At 39.3% G+C, this 20,587-nt stretch overlaps 2 protein-coding genes across 4 annotated transcripts in view; both read left to right on the top strand.

The window, feature by feature from the left end:
• CD81 (CD81 molecule) overlaps positions 1-20,587 on the top strand; it is a 548,624-nt gene that overhangs the window by 329,038 nt on the left and 198,999 nt on the right. The gene's annotated exons all lie outside the window — the stretch shown is intronic.
• The window catches only part of KCNQ1 (potassium voltage-gated channel subfamily Q member 1), a 333,003-nt gene that overhangs the window by 225,282 nt on the left and 87,134 nt on the right, over positions 1-20,587 (top strand). For all 3 annotated transcript variants that reach the window (XM_018908036.3, XM_050975670.1, XM_050975671.1), the window contains 3 exons: positions 4,511-4,605; positions 5,276-5,322; positions 6,138-6,199. In XM_018908036.3, the coding sequence (XP_018763581.2) occupies positions 4,511-4,605; positions 5,276-5,322; positions 6,138-6,199 (204 nt within the window). The remainder of the gene's footprint in view (positions 1-4,510; positions 4,606-5,275; positions 5,323-6,137; positions 6,200-20,587) is intronic.

Genomic DNA, 20,587 nt, shown 5'->3' with positions numbered 1-20,587 from the left:
TACTCCTGTGTACAAGTGATATGCTGCTGTTTCTTCAGAAGCAGTGTCTCCAGTAGGAAAGTAGGGGAATATCTGATACTTCTCCATCATTTCTGAATGTAGGGTCATGATCAGGCTTAGCAATGTGGAGAGCACCAAAGGAACAGTTTTCCAAAGCACCCGAGTAACTTGATGTGCATGAACTCACCTTGAAATTCAAGCCACGGGATGATTTTGAAAATCTCTCCTGTAATTAAGTGATAACCACTGTCATTACTCTTTCATCAAAAGTTGTAAATCTGTTCTATGCACATAAAATAATCATAAGAAATTAAATTGTTTTAGCATGTGCCAAGTAATGACTGTACTGTTTCCTAATAAGCAGACTAATGTAATGTCTAAAAAAAAGGTAAAGAAGAAGATACATTTTAAAAATGTATCTTTCAGCATTTAAGAGGTCTGTAGAGCTGGTTTTTAGTAGGTGGTTTTTTTCTAAGCTTTAAATTTATGTAAAAAACAAGTTCCAAAAAAAGAAAATTCAGGTATTTTCTTCCTGTAACTGTTGAAAAAACCCACAACCCAATTTCATCTGAAGTCCATTGGGCTATTCATGCTTAAAATTAGCTGCAACACTAAGGAAGGCCAGCACTTTAAAGGAGTATTTTTTAGAGATGTCTCTGAAACTTTTAGTAGGACAGCATAGGAAGAAGGAGAGGAAGAGGAAAATTTTGCAAAATAGGTCCCAGCATGAACCCAGCATGGTTCTTAAACTATACCAGCTGTTTGCAGGACACACCTGTAGGCCTAAAATTGACTAGATATATTTTTTAAAGGGCTCAGTTAATAACAGGGGGTGATGGCATCAGAAGGACAAAAGCCAGTTAGAAAGCAAAGCCTTCCTGTTTAAAACTAAATAAATAAATAAAGCAAATAAAGAAAAGCTAAACAGGGATACAAAGATTTTCAAAGGACATGAAAAGCAAGTCTTTTTGCAGTATCATTTCCTCTATAAAAAGAAGGAGAGAAAATTAGGCTGTATTTAAGTCAAGTTTTAAATATAGTCCTTAGGAGGATGCCCATGTATAACCCATGAACCCAGCATAATATTATAAAGAATTAATCCCTTTTTTATGGATGTGTTTATGTTCTTGTAAAGTCTGTAGGACTGTTTCAAATTCTATACAAATGATCACATTCAACACAAGTCCTGTGCATCAATGAAGATTATTGACTTATGGCTAAGGAAGGATTTTATTGATTATAGGGAAAGCAGACTTAAAAATGAATGCTTTTCTAAGCTTTGTTCACCCTACCTACCAAAAATGAATTTTATATATTAGTTGTACAGCAGATGTTTTTGACACAATCTAATATTGCGAATGAAGTTCAGGGGAAAAAAATTTGCCATACTCAGTTATCCCATTAGCTTGATTTATGAGTAAATAACCTTTGTTTTCCAATTATGAATGTTTCTAGAAGTCTTAAAACTAATGTACATAGACACAACTGTGATATCCATCAGAGATACAAAGACCAGCAATTTGTTCTGATTTCCCATTTTCATTTTGAAAACTTTTAAATTTTCTTTCCATGTAAATTCTTCCAATTGAGTAAATTAATTTCCTTCTAAAATAGCTTTTAAACTTGTGGTGTGATTTTTACCATGGCAAATATTCTATACATAGCATAAATTAAAAATACACGTTGGAGTTGTACCGATGACATAACTGTTGCCTGATTTGTTACAATTTCCCTGGAAAATTTTACATTTATATTCTTCTGTAGTTCATCATATTATGTGATTCATATGAATTGTGTGTGTAATCTTTTCTATTCTCCATATTGGACCATATGGAGTGTCCTGTGCTTCACAGGGTGTTTTGCCCACTTTATTTTATGTTACCTGGCTGCATTTCCCAGAAATTCCCCTTTCCTGAATTCCCCTTTCCCAAGTCTGCCTCCCTGCCCATGCAGTTACAAGGGAACAACAACAGGCACAGCCAGTGGTGCACATTTAATTTTTGGCATTGGGTTTTGTGCCTTTTAAAAACCTTCATTTATGATGGGGGGGTGGGATTCTAATGCATTTAAAAAGAGTTTTGCCATGGGTTTTGCTTGATTAGCAGAGGACCAAAAGTAAGGAAGAGAAGCAGTTAAGGAAAACTGTGGGACTGGCTTCTACTTTTGCCTATTCCATACTATCTGTTGCCTGCTGCAGGTTTTTTTATATGGTCAACATCAAGAGTATTTTCTTACAGAAGAGCAGCTTTCAATATGAAGCAGTTCCAGAAAAATCAGTACTGACTTAAACACCCAGTCTTACTCAGAAGTTTAGCCTCATTCTTGCAATGTATTTGCTCCAGGTTTTTAATTCTTGTTTTAAAGAGAGAGGAACAGCCCTGTAAACCAAAAACAGGTGGGGAAATAGTTACACTACTGTCAGACTCCTGTGTCAGAGTATGAGGATGGCAGGAGAAAGCTCTGCATCTTTATTCTTACTGAACACCTTTTCTGAACCTGCAGTTTTCAAACTTGCACATTTCTCTTTTGCTTATTTATAGTACAGAAAGAATCCAAGAATTATTCTTTTTTTGTTTGTTTGTTAATATTATCATGTTTACAGTGTTAGTCTATGGAAAAATTTACAGGTTTATGCCATGGCAAAAACATATTTCTTTCTTTGTGGATGTTAGCTATGATTTATGTATGTGTAAGCATTTGGGATGCTTGGTAATTCTTCTGTGCTCCTTGGCTGGATTGAAGCAATTCCCAGTCCTGCTTAGCCTCCCACTAGAGAGGGTCTCACATTCACCCAAGGCTTGCAGTTGACGTGGGGAATCTGGGAGACTGAAATATACTTTGTTTGATGAAGAGGTGTTACTAAAGGAATCATTCCTGAAATGTGGGAGCTGCTTCCCAGGCACCTTCATGCAGGGGACTGCATGAAGGTGCCACAGTCTCCACAGCTTGTTTTTGTATGGTATCCCACTTTCCTTTGGCTTAGGAAAAAACCACTATTTATGGCATGGAATTGAGAAAATCCTGAAGTTTGGGAAACAAGATAAAGCAGAGCAGAGACACCTGTTTTTGAAATACAGATGATAAAATAATTCTGAGATTTCAAAAAGGGGTCCAAATTCTGGTATCTTAGAAGGTACCCTGAAAACTCCTTTCCTTGTTCTCAAGAGATGCAAGAAAAGTTGTGACTCAGTGTTTCCAAGGTTTGTACAAAACCTTGAAAATTATCTGCAGAGTTTCTATGAACAGCATAACGAATGTCTCAGAAATTATAGAATAATTTGGGTCTTGAGGGACCTTCAGAGGTTATCTAGTGCAAACCCCCAGCCATGAGCAAGGACATCTTCACCCAGTCAGGTTGCTCAGGGTCACTCCCAACCTGACCTTGAATGTTTCCAGAGACAGGGCATCCACAGCTTCTCTGGGCAACCCATTTAAGTGTCTCACCACCTTCACACTTAGGAATTTCTTCCTAATAGCTAATCTAAACCTTCTTTCAGTTTGAAGCCATTTCCCCCTTGTCCTATCGCCACAGGCCCTTATAAAAATCTGTTCCCATCTTTTTTAAAAGCCCCCTTCAAATACTGAAAGGCACCAGTGAGGTGTCCCTGGAGCCTTCTCTTCTTTAGGTTGAACAACACTACTCACCCTGTCAACAGCAGAGGTGCTCCAGCCCTCTGATTATCTTTGTGGCCTCCTTTAGACTTGTTCTAACAGGTCCCTGTCTTTCCTGTGCTGGGAACACCAGTTCTGGCAATGATTGGAGTCTAGATTCTAGATGTAGGATTAAGATATCTTTAATTTGTTGCTACCCTTCAAAGGGTTTGTTCACTTGCTTCCCAGTTAGTCTTGGTGTCTTACAGGTAGGTACTATTGCATTTATCTTGATACTAGTGCCTCTATGCTACACAAAAATTGTTTTATGAATAGTAGGTTAGATGAAGTCTTTCCCATGGATGAGGTGCAAATTGCAGACACGGGGCATTTCTTGCACCAGTGCTTCCCAGCAGTTTTGAAAGCTCAGCCTGTCTTTCTGGAAGAAGAAATCTGTCATGTACCTTCCTCTAGGACTGTGTTTTAACTTCCCATGGTAAGACCTGAACTGTGAGCCCCAGCTGCTGACTGAGAACAGGGGCTTGTGCATGTGCAACACCTCTTGATTTTTCAGTGGCCAAGGAGAATGAACCTTGTTTCCAGAAGGAACTAGAGTGTGCACAGGCTTCTGAACAAAGTGCCAGATAAACCTTTTTTAGCTCCAAGTTCTTTTGAGCTCCAGTTTGGTGGATTATCTCTTGGAAGGCATATAGACCTGCAGTAACAAAAAGTGGATGAAATGAGAACTGTCAGAATTACTCCACCAAAAATGTGTGATCATGGCAACAATCAAAATAACTCACATGTTTACACAGTGCTACAAGAACTTACTGTTTACTCTTCAAAAACATCTAGGTTGCCACAGACCATTCCTCCATCCTTGTGGCTTAAGGATTGTTTTTTGTCTCTTGTTTTACAGCAAGCCAGAAAGCCCTACGATGTCCGAGATGTTATTGAGCAGTACTCTCAGGGCCACCTCAACCTGATGGTGCGAATCAAGGAGCTGCAGAGGAGGTACAACAGTGAAGCCCCCTCTTGGTACCTGTAAACAGCAGCAGGGGGATGTTTGTAAATTAGGGGCACACATTTGAAAAATTGCCAGGGTTGAAGGTGCCATATTGGCACTACTGTGGACAATTGGGGAATGTAAAATGGCATTTGTGTCAAGCTTTCTTTTCACACAGGGAGGAAAAGGCAAAAAGTTTAAAAATCTGATCGTTGGGACTCAGATGTATTACCTCAGTCCTTTCTAGCTGTGACTACAGACTGCAATCCCTATGTGATAGGGGCTGTTCTACAATTGGAGAGGGCAATACTGTCACCTGCTCTCGTAGAATTGCACCTAAGAGCCAGCTAAGAGATGAGAGATGCAATAAGAAAGCTGCAGAAGAACAAGGAAAAGACAAATCAGTGCTGAGCACATGTTAAAGTAATGGGCATGGTAAATCTTTACAGTGGTTAAAGAAGCTGTAGAGCAATCTAAGTCAAATCCCATTTTGCTACTAAATTTTTCATTTCAAGCTACTCTTAGCATAAAGCAACTGCTTTACTCACAGGACAAACCAGAATTATTTGAAATTCACTTTTCTTGTTTGTGAAGAGGCCTCCCTGCTCCAGCTGGAGAGAGTGAATATGCTGGTTCAGACTGATAAAAAACAAAAATGTTTCTTTTTTTGTTTTATAGGCTGGACCAGTCCATAGGAAAGCCATCTCTTTTTATCTCTGTCTCAGGTAATTCATTACAAAGGATGTGTCTAAAATTAATCTGATGAACATATAATTAATGGAAAATACTTGCTCAAGTGCTTTTCATTTTATTGCCAAATTTCTTAACGGTGCCAACTGGTTGTGCTCTGAAGATTAAGCATTGGCAATTATATTTAGTCATCAACACTTTTAAATTAGGGTTGTTCTTATTTAGATTGTTAAAGCACCTACTTTCTCTTATGTCTTCAAATATTGGCTCTAGTCTTTCTGAGACTCACCCTATATTCAGTAAATTGGTGTGCTAAGATTACAGATTTCTCGTGAAGTTTGTGATTTTCACATAGATCTCTGATAGCTTTGAAAAGACACTGGAAAAGGAGCACAAAGGACTAAGTTTTATTGTGACAAGTCTGGCTAATGAAAACTCTCTGTTTATGTTATTTGCAAACTCATCTTTCTGTACAGTTTATAGTGGGGGGAAAAAGATAAAATGTTACCAAATGTGTTATTCAAGTTGGCTGTAGAGTCCTTTGCATAGTGGCAGATTGTTTTTAAGTGGCAATTAAAACATTAACTAAATTGGGAACATTTTTGCTCTCTGTGGTTAAAGCATAAAACTAAGATTAAAAATGCCTTAAACTCGGGGCTATTAAAAGCCCTGGCGTGGGCCAGTGCTATAAAAAGAAACAGAAAACTACTTTTAAGGAATGGATCTATCAGCCTGGCAAGGGTGTTCAGTTACACAGTGTTGGTGGGCTAGTTAAACACACCCTGTTGTGGTTTGCTGCTATTTTGTTATACCACCATATATTAATTTGAAAGTGTTTCTTGTTCCACAGAGAAAAGCAAAGATCGAGGAAATAACACGATTGGTGCCAGGCTGAACAGAGTGGAGGACAAGGTAAGGCTCAGTGGAACTGGCAGTGAATGAGGACATGGTTTGTGATGGAACAGTGCTTGTTTCATAGGATGTGAAGGAAAATTCAACTTAAAATAGAGTTGAATGCCTGGCTTTTCCAGGTGATGGAGTCTAATTTTTGTCACAGATTGCATTTTTGGTTCTCATCACTTTAACAGAATAAGAAAAAAACCCAGGATTTAATTGATTTCAGTCACTTTTGGGACTCACTTAGGTATTTTATTTTTAATTGCATATATTACATATGTCTCAATGCTTTACTTCCTTCCTCCACAATAGATAAAAGGCTCTGTTCCTTTAATAACTCAGTATATTATGGTCCCCAAGATTTGCCTTTGATCTTTGCTCTGTTGTTTACATAAGTCCACCTACAATTCCTTAGAGAGGGAAATAGCAAACCTTGTTCCGTCCTGGTTTTCATTCCTTATGATAAGTGGAGTTTCTCCTTCCAAGTGACATGAATCCAAAAAAATCAGACTTGTTCTATAATTACAACGGTTAAGTGCTTTGTAAGCCTTTATTTCAATGATGGCTGTGCTTGAGAAAATAGATGACAGGTAGAGGTTCATTGTCATGGTAGAGGTTGTGTCATTGTTAGAAAATACAGGTTTTCCCATGCTGGTATTTAGGAAAGAAAGGAAGAGTTAAGAAGAACAGTTTGCATCTTTTACTGATCTCTTAGAGTGATTTGGTGAGGTAGTGAAAGCATTTAGAGTTACTTCACTCATGTATCTGACCTGTTCTTTAGTTGTTAAGACTGAAACTTTTTCCTGAGGAAAAAACTTTCAGAGTGTTTCTTCCACGACTGGAAGTATGTGGTAACCTCCTGAAGGTTTTGTTCTGAAGAAATATCAGCAAATACTCTGCAGACTAAAAGAGGTGTGAGCAATACACCCCAAGGACTACAAACCAGCACCCGGATCTGCAGTGATTCACTTGTGACATGCCTGTTCTTTACACACTTTTCCTGAATTACTTTAATAAACTTGAATGACAGTACTCAGAACTGCACTTCAGTCTCCTGGAAATAATGGTGTTTTAAAGGAAACTGGCTTCTTTTGGTATATGGGGGGACACAGGGGAAGAGTGAAGTAGAAGAGAGGAAAGTAGAGTGTATTTAGCACCAAAAAAGAATCACTGTGCAGTGCTCCCTCACATCTGTGGTTAATATGTGTTCTTACACATGGAAGCCCTTTCCAGAAAGTTTGGATTACATTTATTTATTTTCTCTCCATAATGTCAACTAAAAGTGTGGAACACTAAGAAATGTCTTGTGGCTTGTGACAAAGAGCAATGACTTCTCAGTGTGGACAAATAATTCTCTAATGGCAGCTAAAGCAGCTTCTCAGTGCTATTTGTAAAATCTCCAGCGAGCCTGGGAAGCCTTGGTGTGGTACTGGCTCAGAGATAAGCTGTTTGGGGGTTATTAATTACTCTTTTTTACATCCTTACAAATAAGTACACCGTGAATTTATGGTGACTGGGTTTTTATGTCTTGTAATGGGACTGTAAAACACTCCCTGTATAATTTTAGTATAGCTGGGTTAAATTTTAACCTTGTTTTAAGTAACAGACCCTTCTTTCTTTGCAGTTGCATGAGGTCATCTGTGGTTTCAGAGTTGTATGTTATCTGCCCTATACAGCTAGTCCTATCTGCAGGAATTTTATCTGAAAGTAGCTGAAGGGCTAAAAATAGAGAATTTCAGTTGGACTCAGCAAACAGTGGTTAACATAAAAACACACTGGCAATGCTAGAATCACATTTTTGCTGCAGCTGTAGATGGTGGCCAAAGCTAATTTTTTGGTATTTTTGCTCTCAGAGATTGGCCCTCTCTTCCCCATGAAGTACATGGTGCTTGCTATGCTTTCAACATACAGTTAAATCCTTCCTGAGCTGAATACTATATTAAGGATATCAGGTGGTTTTTAACGTGACAAAATATTTTAAACAGTTTCATCCCATTTGGTTTGAGAATTAGTTTTCTGTCTTGGACTTCAGGAGGAGATATGTTCAGTGCTACAGGCTAGTGTCAGTACCTAAACCCCTCTTGTGCATTTGAAAAATCTCCTGTAAGTCAGAGGAGGGCTATGTACAGCTAGCAGTACAGAGGGCATGGCACCTGAAAGGGACATTTTAAAATAAAAAGCTTAAACAGCAGTGTGTTGACAGGAAGTATGATCCTTCATGGCAAAAACTTGAATTTTCAAGTATTGACATCAGCAAAACGTTTTGTTTTCTCCTGTAAATTTAGGAGTATGCACAATTAAGGGAGAGAGTTTCTTGTGCACTGAACCTTTGACCTTGTGATGTACAGTTTGTGATCCTGGACCTAAAGATTTTTTTGTACAGAAGCCAAAGGGATGAATCACACTTGCAAGAACCTTCCTGCAGATTCCTTCCTGCTGAATGCTGTAATTTTGGCAAGACCCTGAAAAGGTGGTTTTGTGAACGTGACTGGAGACTGCCCAGCCTGGTAGGCCTTTGTGAAAAGAAATCCAGCACGTAATCATGGCGTATTTTGACTTTCCTGTTGTTCTCTGTTGCTTACAAAGCTGAGGGTGGCAAGTGCTGTGCTCTCCTAAAGGTGCCCTGCCATGCTGGGTGCAGGGGGCTGCCCAGTGGTCCAGTGGGAATGTACCAGCAGGAGTGCAGCACCCAGCAGGGCTCACACCCCCTGCCAAGTGCCAATGGCCCAAGAGTGTGCATATGGATACCTCAGGGAATGTGGCTGAGCGGGATTACAGCAGCAAATCAATTTATTTGCGGTGACCAGCCTTCTCTTTTCATCCTTGAAACATCTGTGAGTGACTATTCAGCCTACCCTCCAGGAACCTGGCCACAGCTGGCTTGCTACCAAGCTCAGAATCAAAAACAGTTTTTCCAGATGGGCCCAGCTGTGTGTGCACAGTGCCCTTCCTCCTCACACAGCACTCCTCATCCTCATGCCGCAAGCGCTGCCTGCCGGGGGCTTAATTCTGGGTGTGCCTGGCAGCTCCAGCCAGGAGCAAGCCCACAGCACACTTGGGAAATTCTGTGTCCTACAGCTCCTATTTTCCTTTCCCTGCACTAATTTTAGCTTGGCTATAAATGACTGCAAGGCTAGCTTTTTCATGTTCACATTAATCTGTTCTTTTTCAGCCTTTTGCCAGCCATTAGTTTAGCTCTAACAGGCGCAGTTGGCACTTCTCAGCTGATGGGCCAGGCTTGCTGCTTGGGCTGCCCTAAGGAAATGCAGTCTCAAATATGGGCACTGCACAAAATCATCTAGAATATGCAGTGAAGGCTGAAAGTGGCCAGCCCCTGGACTCTCTCTGTTGTCCCTACAAACCAGACTGCCCCAGATGTCTATAGGCCCTACTTGTGGACCTCCCAGAGTAGAATAACCCAGATATACAAAAAAAAATTTAAAACCTAAAATTTAAAAAATTTTAAAATTTAAAATTCTGAGCAGTAGACATTATCCTCTCTTTCTGTTAAATTGTTTTAAAAATAGAACTTAATCTTCAGCAATGACTCGAACCCTTTGAAGTTTGCCTTTCAAGAATGTTTCTAGCAATCCAAAGCAGTTTTCTGGGCATCCCTTATACTCAGAATTGTTCCTGTATCTGACAGTAAGTACAGCATTAATACAAGGATTGCCAAGGTCATAATTAAATCTTGTAGTAGTCTTTTTCAGTTGCATGAAACATTTGGAGTTGTGTTATCTGTTGCAAAACTTTGCATTGTAGAGATTTAAATGGAGATTTCTATTTGTACAGGAGATATGTGGTAGTGAGACATGTAACAGCTTTTAATGTGACTCAAACAGTTCTGTAAGACAATATTAATTCCAAGCTTTTGCACATTTTGCATGCTTTAGCTGAGGAGGTAAGCCCTTATATTCTGACCAGTACTAACCCCAAGAGCAACACAGACATCATTGCATTTTTTCAGATTTACTTGGAAAGCAGATAGCATGACTTTTAAAATCAATTAAAAACATGTCTATCACATGAAAACATCTACCTTAAAATGGGTGCTGCTGTGCTTGTTGAGTTGACTAGTGGAAATGTGAACTGATCTTGGAAACCAAAGCTAGAAGGCAGTGTACTTCTCATAGGGCTTTTGAGTTCTGTTTATGCTGATTTGATTTCCTGTCTTCCATCTACCATGTCTGTGATTGCTAAACATATAGAGGCCAGTGAAATTGTAAGGATATAATGAATATTTGATACCTTTTTTGCGGTGAGTGCTGACTATGTAACTTTTAAAGAGAAATAGGTGCAAAGGCTTGTTTGAGGTGGCTTTCAAAAAGTGATGAACACTGTATCTTACAACATTTATGTACATGGCATGATATCTTCTTCTAGCTAAATAGTTTTCTGTAATTGTTTCAGTGGAGTATTGATTTTATACATACATGTGTTAGAAACCAGCTTGTCTGGGACCATGTTGAAGGCAGCTCCAAGATACTGAAAGACCATTGACAAGTCTAGGTCTAGTTTCTGACTTCATTCTTGCTCTTTTCCACTCTTGCTTTCTAATCAACTAACAGTTCCTCATTGCAAAAGGTGTCATATCTGATTTATTTATCTTGTTGATTTGCTTGAAAATGTGGGAACTTGAGTTCACATTGCAGGAGAATCTTACTGTAATGAAAATAAATCCACTTTTTAGTGTATCATAAGGCAGATTCTAATAATGCCTTTTCTAATGATGAGCTCTCAGCCCATTCAATGCAGAAAAGTTTAGGACATGCTGCAGAGACCATTTAAAGGTGATAGGTCATTCCTTTGACCTGAGGAGCCAACATTTTAGTTTTCCCTTGTCATGGTAGGCAGGGGCATTAAGCTTTATAAAAGTTGTGTACCTTTGAGAGGACTTTTTTTGGTTGTTGTGACATAGTTTTGCTCAGCACCATGGATATGTTACTTTTATTACAGCATTTCTGTCATAAATGAAAATACAGATCTGTACTTATTTATGTCTCATTATTTGATGCTCCATTCTTACAACCCAACAAGCACACATTAGATAGTTTAACCTTTTACTTAGAAAAGTATTATATCATCTACATCACTCTGAGTTCAAAAATACCAAGTTTCATGTTGACAGCTTGTTCACCTAAAATAATTCTTCTTGTGCAGCCAGTTTTTTCAGTTTCATGTGAAACAACTGCATTATCTAACATAGGATCAAACTTTGGTGGGGTTTTCCCTCTATATTTAATGTCATTCTGTAGCCTGGGAACAGTTACCATGCTTCTTTGGGTAGCAGAGCAATTGTGCAAACAAAAGAATGGCCTTGACTGATGTTGCCCTTGTTGCACATTTTGGGTGTTGTTTTTTGGTTTTTTTTTTTGATTGGATAGTAATGGAACAATTGAATTTAATTGAATAGATATTGATGGCAAAAGACTGACAAACAACCCTAATTTCCTGCCAGTCCTGGAAAGCAAGGTTAGAACCATCACTTGAAGAGATGGCTTCAGAAAGTGTCTGGCATAGAAATATTCAGCACTTTGCAGGCTGAGCATGCACTAGGCATTTCAGGTATTAAATACTGTCAGCTTCTGCAATATCTGTGTGAGGATTTGCCTTCCCAATACTGAGAAACAGAACTAAAAGCTGTGGGTTTGGCTGGGAATTTTAAAAGATACCTGAAATCAATAAAAATCAAAATGAACACCACCAAGCAGTTACTCATCTTGTATGTAGTTCTTGCAATAATGCACAAGTAATAACCTGGGGGATGTGGAGGAATATTGAGGCATATGGAAGATTAAGTATCCCTATTAATTTAATCCTTAGTCTTTTTCCAGATGCTGAAGTACAAGCATACGGGAGCAATTTCCATGCTGTACTTGGTGATGAGGATGCCCATTTTCTATAAATTGGACTACAGCTAAGCACATCCTTCAACAGCCTGGGTCATTAGGCAACCTTACAGTTTTAGTAGCTTTTCTCTTAACAATCTGGTAATATTTCAGTAGGTAAACAATGGAAAACTACAGATTTCTGTGTCCAGTGCCCTGTACTTCCCAACTTGCCAGCTACAGTAAAATAAAATTATCAAGCATAGTAAAAAATTAAATTTTTACAATGTGAAAAATAATTTTAAAAAAAATTTGCTTGCTGGATTCACTGCTGCCAGATGCTTCAGTAGCTAGAATAGAAACAAACTGAGAGAGAGATTAGGCAAAGCCATGGAGAAAGACTCACTTGAGGATTATTAAACAGGATGTCTGTATGTAAACTCCAGTTTAGCACGCACTTTAAACAGTAGTCAGGGATGAGTTGGTAAAAAAAAGGAAAACTGTGATTTTATGCATATGTACTTTCTTATGCTTTTATTTTTAAGACTCTGCTACAAGCCTTGCACTAGAAACAAGACTGGGGCAGAGAAATTTCTTCAAGATACCCTTTTTATCCTAGCTTTTTATACACAGCTGCTTGCTGCTGGGTTTAGTCCCCCACACAGCCTCGTGGAACATTGCTGAGCTTTGCCTTGGATCTGATCTGTTTACAAAAGCTGTGTAAGCAGCACCCTGTTCCTGGGAGGGCTGGCAGAGTCATACCTTAAAGACCTCAAGGTCTTTGGAGTGACCTTCACTTGCATGTTTGTTAGCACCAGTTTTATCTCTTTGAAGATCATTAGATCCTGTCACTGCACAAATTCAAACCAGTCAATTTTTTTTGCATAAATTTTGAAATGGTTTAGTATAAACTATATTAAATGCTTTCTATGATCTATAGGACAGTTTCTAGGTGTAGTAGCTTAGGTATAGTTACCTCACCTGCAGAGCAGTGTTACAAGCACTTGTAGTATTTTGTGGTCTGTTTCTAAAGCATCAGCTCTTGGATCAGAGTAAATCTGATTATATAAAAAAAGAATAAATCTAGTGTTGAGCATAAATAGTTGCAGATAGTGAGAGAACTGCACTTTATCAGCTTATTTGCTGGAAATTAGGCTGAAGATAGTTCAAGCTAGCACACAGAGGCTATGCTAGTACTCAAAAGCAATGACTTATTAAGCTCTGGTGACTCATTTGCAAGATTCGTCTGGGATACTCCTCTACAGATTTTATGAAGAGTAAAAAAAGAAAAAAAATACTCCTAAAGAGAACAGCTCCTATTTAAGTGAGTTTTGATAGATTTTATTGCAAATTGTTAGCACTTTTGGATGCCTACAGCAGTGGGCTAATGCTGAGGACAGAGTGTAAACCTTTAAAAATTCAAAGAGTTACATATATATATACATATATATATGCATATACATACATTTATATACACATATATATATATACACACACACGTATATATATATATACATATACACATATATATATACACACGTATACACACGCACACACACACACTCATATATATATAAAAATTCTTCACACTGGCAGTGGCTGTGTGCTTATGCTCCCCACAGATGTTTGCTTGCTTATTAAGAAAGGAAATCCCAGAGGAATTTTAGCTAGCATGCAATATATCCCATAAAATCTAGGAATTTGGAGAGGGGGGAAATTGGAGGAATTAAATAATGCCTTGCCAGTTAATAATCTTTTAAACAATCTTCAGATTCGTTTCTGGTTTGGGAATCTGCTGGTGGTGTTTATATTTGAGTAGGTATGCAAGTGGATGTAAGGTCTGCAGATGGGGATGACTCGATCTTTTATCAAACCACGTAAAGCCTGTTTTGTCTGGCATTCAAAGATAAACCCAAGCAAGATTTGAAAGGCAGCCTCCATCATTCTTGTGCAGAGAGTGTTTACATTTGATGTGGAATGGAAATGCATGGTGCATATGCCAAGGGAGAATGTGGAACAGTTGTATGGACTACCCTGTAGAGCTGATTAGAGAAAAGGCATTTAAGTGAACAACACATGTGCACATCATGCTACACAGACAACTTTTATTTGTCTATCTTATAGGTTAAAGGAAAAAAAAAATGACCATAAGATCATCTCTGCTTTTCCTGGGTTGGTATGTGCGTTGCAGATGAGTGACCAAAACACAGTCCAACATAAATAGCAAATTGATACAGTAGGAAGGATCTTTACTGAAATTATATTAATCAAAGTTGAAATAGTTTCTTGTCAAAGATCTGTTTTTCGAGTCATCTTGCTGGAATTAAAATACTTTATTTTTGTTTGCAGTTGAGTATCAGGGAGGGAAAGTGGATGGAGCTGAAAGAACTCTATTCAGGCTGCAGTCTTTTCAGGGTTGGAATCTATTCAGCTCTTGGAAAAGATTCAGAGAAAAGGGAGGTATACTCCCTTTCTTACACAATGTCCATACCTTCTGACACCCTATCTGCACCTTCTGTTCCCCCCACCCCTCCCCACCCTCAGCTAAAAATTGCAAACCAAAACTGGTCCAGGAAGAGAAATAGGAGAAGAAGCCTTTGCTGACTGACTCCTACTTAGGGGAGTCAGAGGGGAGATAAGAAAAATAGGCAGTCATGGAAAGTAGAATACGAGCACATGGTTCAAAATATACCTGCCACTCCTAGAGCTCAGGCAACCAAGAGGACAAATGCAGTTTCCTCAAATCCATCTCTGTTCTCATGTCCTACCCACTGAACAATTTACATCTTTTTTAAGTATTCCAGCAGTTAGCACAGGGCTGTGAACCCACACCAAAGGCTCCCTTTCTGCCCCAAACTAAGTGATGCTCCACTTAGGGGTTCCAACCAGCAGCCCCAGCTGGCGCAGTGTGATTGACCTTGTATGCCATGGGTGTAACAGCCTGATCAGCTGCCTCCCTTTGGATGGACCTCTGTGGCAGCTTTGTTATTTCCATCGTGGCATGAAAGCTCCTGCTCTGACAGGTTAAGAACACAAAATAGAGAAGGGAAGGGAGAAAGAAAAATATTGTTTCCCTCCTTTACAGCTGAGGTGCAGGAAGTGACTTGCCTGAGGTATCACAGTGGCATCTGTGGCACAGCCAGGAATTCAACTTAAGCCATGTCTGGGATTTAACCACAAATCAGCATTCCTTTTTGTTGTTGTGTTTAAACGCCCCTCTGGTTTTGAATAGTTATATTGGCCAGTGCAGGGTTCAACATAATCATATCCCATTAATACTAAAACCATCCAGTACTTGAGAACAGCATATATAAACACATAAACCACACCAACCCAGCCAATATAAATGTACTGGGACTGTTTTAGACAGTGCATTTTAAATCATCGAGAAATTAATCTACTACCATCATTTTGTAGCCCAGGAACCTAGGGGTGGAGAGGACTGAACATGCTTAAATGACACAGAAACTGTCATACCTATAGATAATTATGCATGTAGTTTTAAAAGCTAAACAAATTATATTAAATGCTGTGTTTTCATAGTCAAGCAGAGAGCAATATTCTATTGAATTAAAATATTCATATAAGTTTCTATTTTAAAAGCCTTGGATCCAACATTGCTTGCCATTGACCCTTCTGTGACATCTGTTAATCTTGGGTTTATTTCAATTTCTTTTTTAAACAGATGACTCCACTTAAATCAACACTTGGTTTCCATTAGACAGATAGAAGGTGATTCACTTAGTAACATGTGCATCTTTATCTAGTTAAGTCCTAATAGCCTTAATATATCAAGGAAGCTGCTGTGATTAACAGCACTAAAGGCTTTGTCAGACGCTTCACCTAATAAATACTGCCCTTTGTCCAGTCACAGAAAAAGAGTGAACAAATAAATTGTGTTTCCAAACTGAAAATGTGTACAGCCTTGTTAAGTATTCTAAAATTATCCCTATAAAAATATATGTTGACAATAGGAGTTCCATCTACATCTCTGTCTGTGTTTGTACATGTCTGCCAGTCCCAGTGTGCTTTGGCTCTTTGCCCTGCCTGGGCCGTCCTTTTTCTGCTTTATCATTTCATGATGCAGCCACCACTCCTGTATGATTTTCCTCCTGTTCACTTGCACTTGGGGCAGATTCTTTTGACAGTTCTTTGTCTCTGGCTGTCACAGCTTATCTGTCCCAGGGTAGAGGGATGTGTAAACATCAGTTTTGCCACTACACTTAATGCTGGCAACAGAGACATCTGACTTGACCATCAAATAGGATAATACTGCCAAATGAGGCAATCAAAACAAAAACCCCTAGAGTAGAATATATTCAAAATGTCAGCTTGAATGGGGACAGGGTCCTTGCTTCATCATAGCTCAAGTTGTCTGGAAACTTTCCAGTTGTGCCACCAATGTCTGTGAGTACATGCTGTGGTTGTCAAGGTACTGAAGGAAGCTTTTATTCTGCTTTTATCCCAAATTTCTAGAGAGCTTCAACCAGAGGAGTTTTACAGCAGAACACCTTAGAAAGGAAATGGTCAAGGGGAAGTTTTTGCTTCTTCTCAAAAGAGGCTGCCTGAGCCATAATCACAGATCCTCTTCCTCTGTGTTTGCTCCATGTTACAGAAAGGAATTTTGGCCAAACTTTGAGGTCAACCAGCCAGACCCAAAGAGATTTCACCATAATCTCTCAGAAGAACTTTGGTATTGGAAGTTACCAACAGGGAGGAACACAGTGCCTTTTCCCTAAGGCAAAAGAGCTGTTGTTTCTGCTGTAGCCCAGAATCCATTTTCTTTTGGCTAACACAGTGCCCTGCAGGCACATTGGCCTGGGGCCCAGGGATCCATCAAGCAGCATTTGGGTGGCACTGCATGCACACGTGGCTTGCTGGTGTGGGCACGATGCTCTGCAAACGTGCAGCTGCATCTGGACTTAGCATGGGCAGTGCTGGTGCTGCTCTCCTTGCAGCACAGTTTTGACTGTAGCTGACTTGTGCTCACAGTGCTCAGTTGGTCATTCTAAAGCTGCTCCAAGATAGCAGTTGACAAAGCTGGTTTTGAATCCAAGCCTTCTGAAAGAGGAATTTATGATTCTCATGGCAGCTACAAAAAAGCCAGTGGAAAGTAATTTCCTTTGAACAGAGAAAGGGGAGGAGGAGGATTATCAGTTAGTGGTGCTAGGCTTGAGAATGAAAAGGACTGTGATTCCTACAAACAAGGTCACCTTCCTTTTGTTTTTTGTGCACTGGCTGTACAATTTCAGTGAAAAATCAGTCAAAGAACATCACACCAGACCTGAAACAAAATGAGAACTACTTTTGTTGGTAGTTTGGAGTGGGTTTTTTGGTCATGAGTAGTTGTGGTAAATAAAGAGAGCCCAGACTGCTGCATAGTCTCTTGTCTAAGACCAAAAAATAGTTTTCTTTTTTCTCCAATTTTTGTGCCTAGTCAGTCCTGAGGTGGCTGCTTTAATAAAAACTGACCAAGTGCAGGGCTTCAGTCATTTTGATGGCTTCTTTTTTTCCACTGCCAGTGGAAGGGCTGTGAGATAGAAATAGGAAAGCCACAGTCCTTAGAAGGTCAGTATTTCTGTATGGCATATCTGGAGGTATAATTAAATTAGGACACAAGCAAATTCATTAGATCTATCGGTGACTGCAACATTTCTATTATTTGAAGAGCTAGATGTTAGAGGAGTGTAAATTATACTGTGAAACAAAGTCCTAAAAACAACTGATGTAGATTTAAATGCAGTGAAGTTCCTCATCTGTGCTCTCCACACCCCCTTCCTGAGAGAGGCTTGTGCTGATTAATAACTGAAGCAAATAAGGGTTAACTTCATAAGTGCAGCAGACAAACTTCAGAAAAAATGAATTGTTCTGTCTTCAGAGATACAGAGATGCACTCAGGGAGTTGAAGTCTTTAGGATCTATGGCCTCTTTGCAGCGCAGAATAATCATAATGTAATGGAATTAACCCAGCTCTCAGCTGATAGTAATTCAAGTTAATTTTTCTCTCCAGCTGCCCTGTGTTTCCCCCCAAGATTTGACCTGTATTGTAACCTTAAAAAGAGATCTTCAAATATCTCAGCTCCAGCTCCTGTGTCAAACCTGGGATGTCCATGTAAGCTGAAAGCTCTCAGAGCTCCAGCCTTTTCATGTGTGTGGATGGGACTATTCTGATTTCCAGTGGCGCTGGATTTTGGATATTATCGATGACAAACAGTGAAACAGTGGAGCAGAAGATTTGTGTGCTTTGATTCCTAGGCTTTAAAACATAAAATAAAAACAATGTGAATACAGCAGTAATGAAACAGGTATTTTCCATGCTAGATAAATTACTAGTAGAGAGCTAGGAGAACTCTTAAAAAAAGTATGGAACTTCAGAAACCATTGTAGAAAAATGTGGATTCATTCATTTTTGTAGTGTGATTGTAGTGAGGGCAGGGGGGAAATGAAACCGGTTACCAAGATCAGTTATTACAGGTAAATTGGGTTAAATGTAAGTCCAGAAGAATATAATCTCTACATAAACATTTGGTTTGATGTTTTGATCACTGTTTCTTCTGGAGGAAGCTATTGCTAACCTTGGAGAACACAGGGATTAAGATTTCTTCTAGTAAAAAATTCTTGAAGTCTATTATTAATTCATAATAAAAGTGGGTATTTTAGATAACTTAAGGGGTGACTGCAGAATAGGTGCATACTGGTCACACTCAGAAATACTTTCCTTTTAGGAAATGGGTGGGAAAGTAGAGGAACAGATCCAATATTTTAGTCAGCAAAGCATCAAGGAAGCTCCTGGAAGAATATGGTATACATTAGTTTAAGGGACAGCTAGATATCTCTTTGAAATTATCTAAGAGAGTTAACACAAATTGAAGGTGGTATGAAGGTAAGGGCAGAGATTGCTTTAATTAGAGATTTAATTAAGGATGAAATTTTATTAGCTAAGCTGAGCTGGCAATTATCAGGCAATAACTTATGGATCAGCCTCACAGGCAGCTGAGGGAGCTGGGCCCAGTGTGTCTCCTCTCTGTGCTGGTGAACACAGGGTGTATTGGACCCTGTGACATCTGTGAACTTGCAGCAGCTTGAACCCTGATTCCAGCCTGGATACCAGAGCAGCTGGAGGGCACTGTAAAAAAACCCAACAAGTGATGCCAACAAATAAAAAAATCCTTTCCAGTTTCAAAAAAATTTGTCTGGGGAAGTGTCAGAGCACATCCAAAATCTCCCTGGGCGTTGTCCTGATTCTTAGTGATGCAGAAGGGAGAAGGTAACATGGAAAGCATTTGAGAGGGCTCTCTTTGGCAGGGTGATGCATGTGCATGTACATACAGACTCATGCTTGCCTCCAGCAAACCTAGAGCTCAGGGAATGGTAAGCTTTTGTTACCCATTTTATACCCAAAAGAAGCAGAAGTCTTTCTACAATGAGAAACGCCATTTTCTTCTCCTTTGCTGTAGAAAATCCCCCTCTCCATTGAACCCAAGAAATTTGCACTCCCTAGTAAATAATAATGAGGTTTAGTGTAAAAGACTTGGTTTATTTCCTCCCCCCTCCCAAGCTTGCTTTCATTTCTTCTGAGGTTTGTTTTGTACTCAAATGAAGCTGCGAGATACACACTGAGCAGGAGTCACAGTGGTGCTTTCAGGGCACTGCTGAAGCTAATCACTTGGCTTGCTGCTACAGGCATCTGCAGGCACCTTGAGCTGTGCTACAGTAGTGTGCTGGCTCTGGAGGCCCAGCTATTTTAAATCATAATAGTGACACAGTGTGCATGCCTTCTTTCAAAGAGCCTGGGCAAGCCACACTGAGTTGATTTTCTTGGCACGCTGCGTACCTATAATTTTGTCTTATGTTTTGTAATGTTGGTATCTGGGCACAGAATCAAAAAGCTCCACTGAGTATATAAGATTTTTTTTTTTCAAAAGAAAAACACAACAACAAACACATTCTTTGTTTTTAGATTGATAGTATTCCTTCCAACAACTATAGATGTTTAAGAACAAAGAAAGTTACTGGGGAAAGAAAAAAAGGGAAAAGAAACTTTATGATTGTGGGAAATGTTTTGAGGCTTTTTTGGCAAGACTGTTCAGGTGTTTTGGTAGTGATTTTTTTTTTCTACCATGATTTTGGTTCTCTGGGGTTACTCAGGACAGTGAGAAATAAATTAAAGCCTTCTATGAAACACCTGAAAAGCCATGCATGTGCTCTGATGAGCTGACTTAGTCCAAGAGAATTGTCTAATGTTTATTCTTTTGGTTTCCATTTTTTGTGCTGTTCAAAGAAGTAAAAGTAAGAGAGGAGGATCTAGTTCTGTTGCTCCCCACTTCATGTCCCAATAGCCTGGTTTTCAAAGGTGGGGGCAGACACTGTGGGGGTTCAGCATCACTGAGAAGTCAGCCCCTACCTCTGCTCTGAAAAGGAGTTTGATGCTGTATTGCCTCTGCAGGGCTGAAGAGGCAGCAGCTTTTCACAGTGAGGACACTGAGCACCTGAAAAGCTAAACCTACCCTTGCTAATCTCTATGAAAACAGGAAGAGTAGAGTTCAACAAGGTTCTCAAGCATTCTGTAATTTAG

The sequence above is a fragment of the Serinus canaria genome, chromosome 5, assembly GCF_022539315.1.
Source record: "Serinus canaria isolate serCan28SL12 chromosome 5, serCan2020, whole genome shotgun sequence".
NCBI classification, from domain to species: domain Eukaryota; kingdom Metazoa; phylum Chordata; class Aves; order Passeriformes; family Fringillidae; genus Serinus; species Serinus canaria.
Note: the sequence above shows the minus strand (reverse complement) of the source record. Positions and strands in the feature narration are given on the sequence as shown.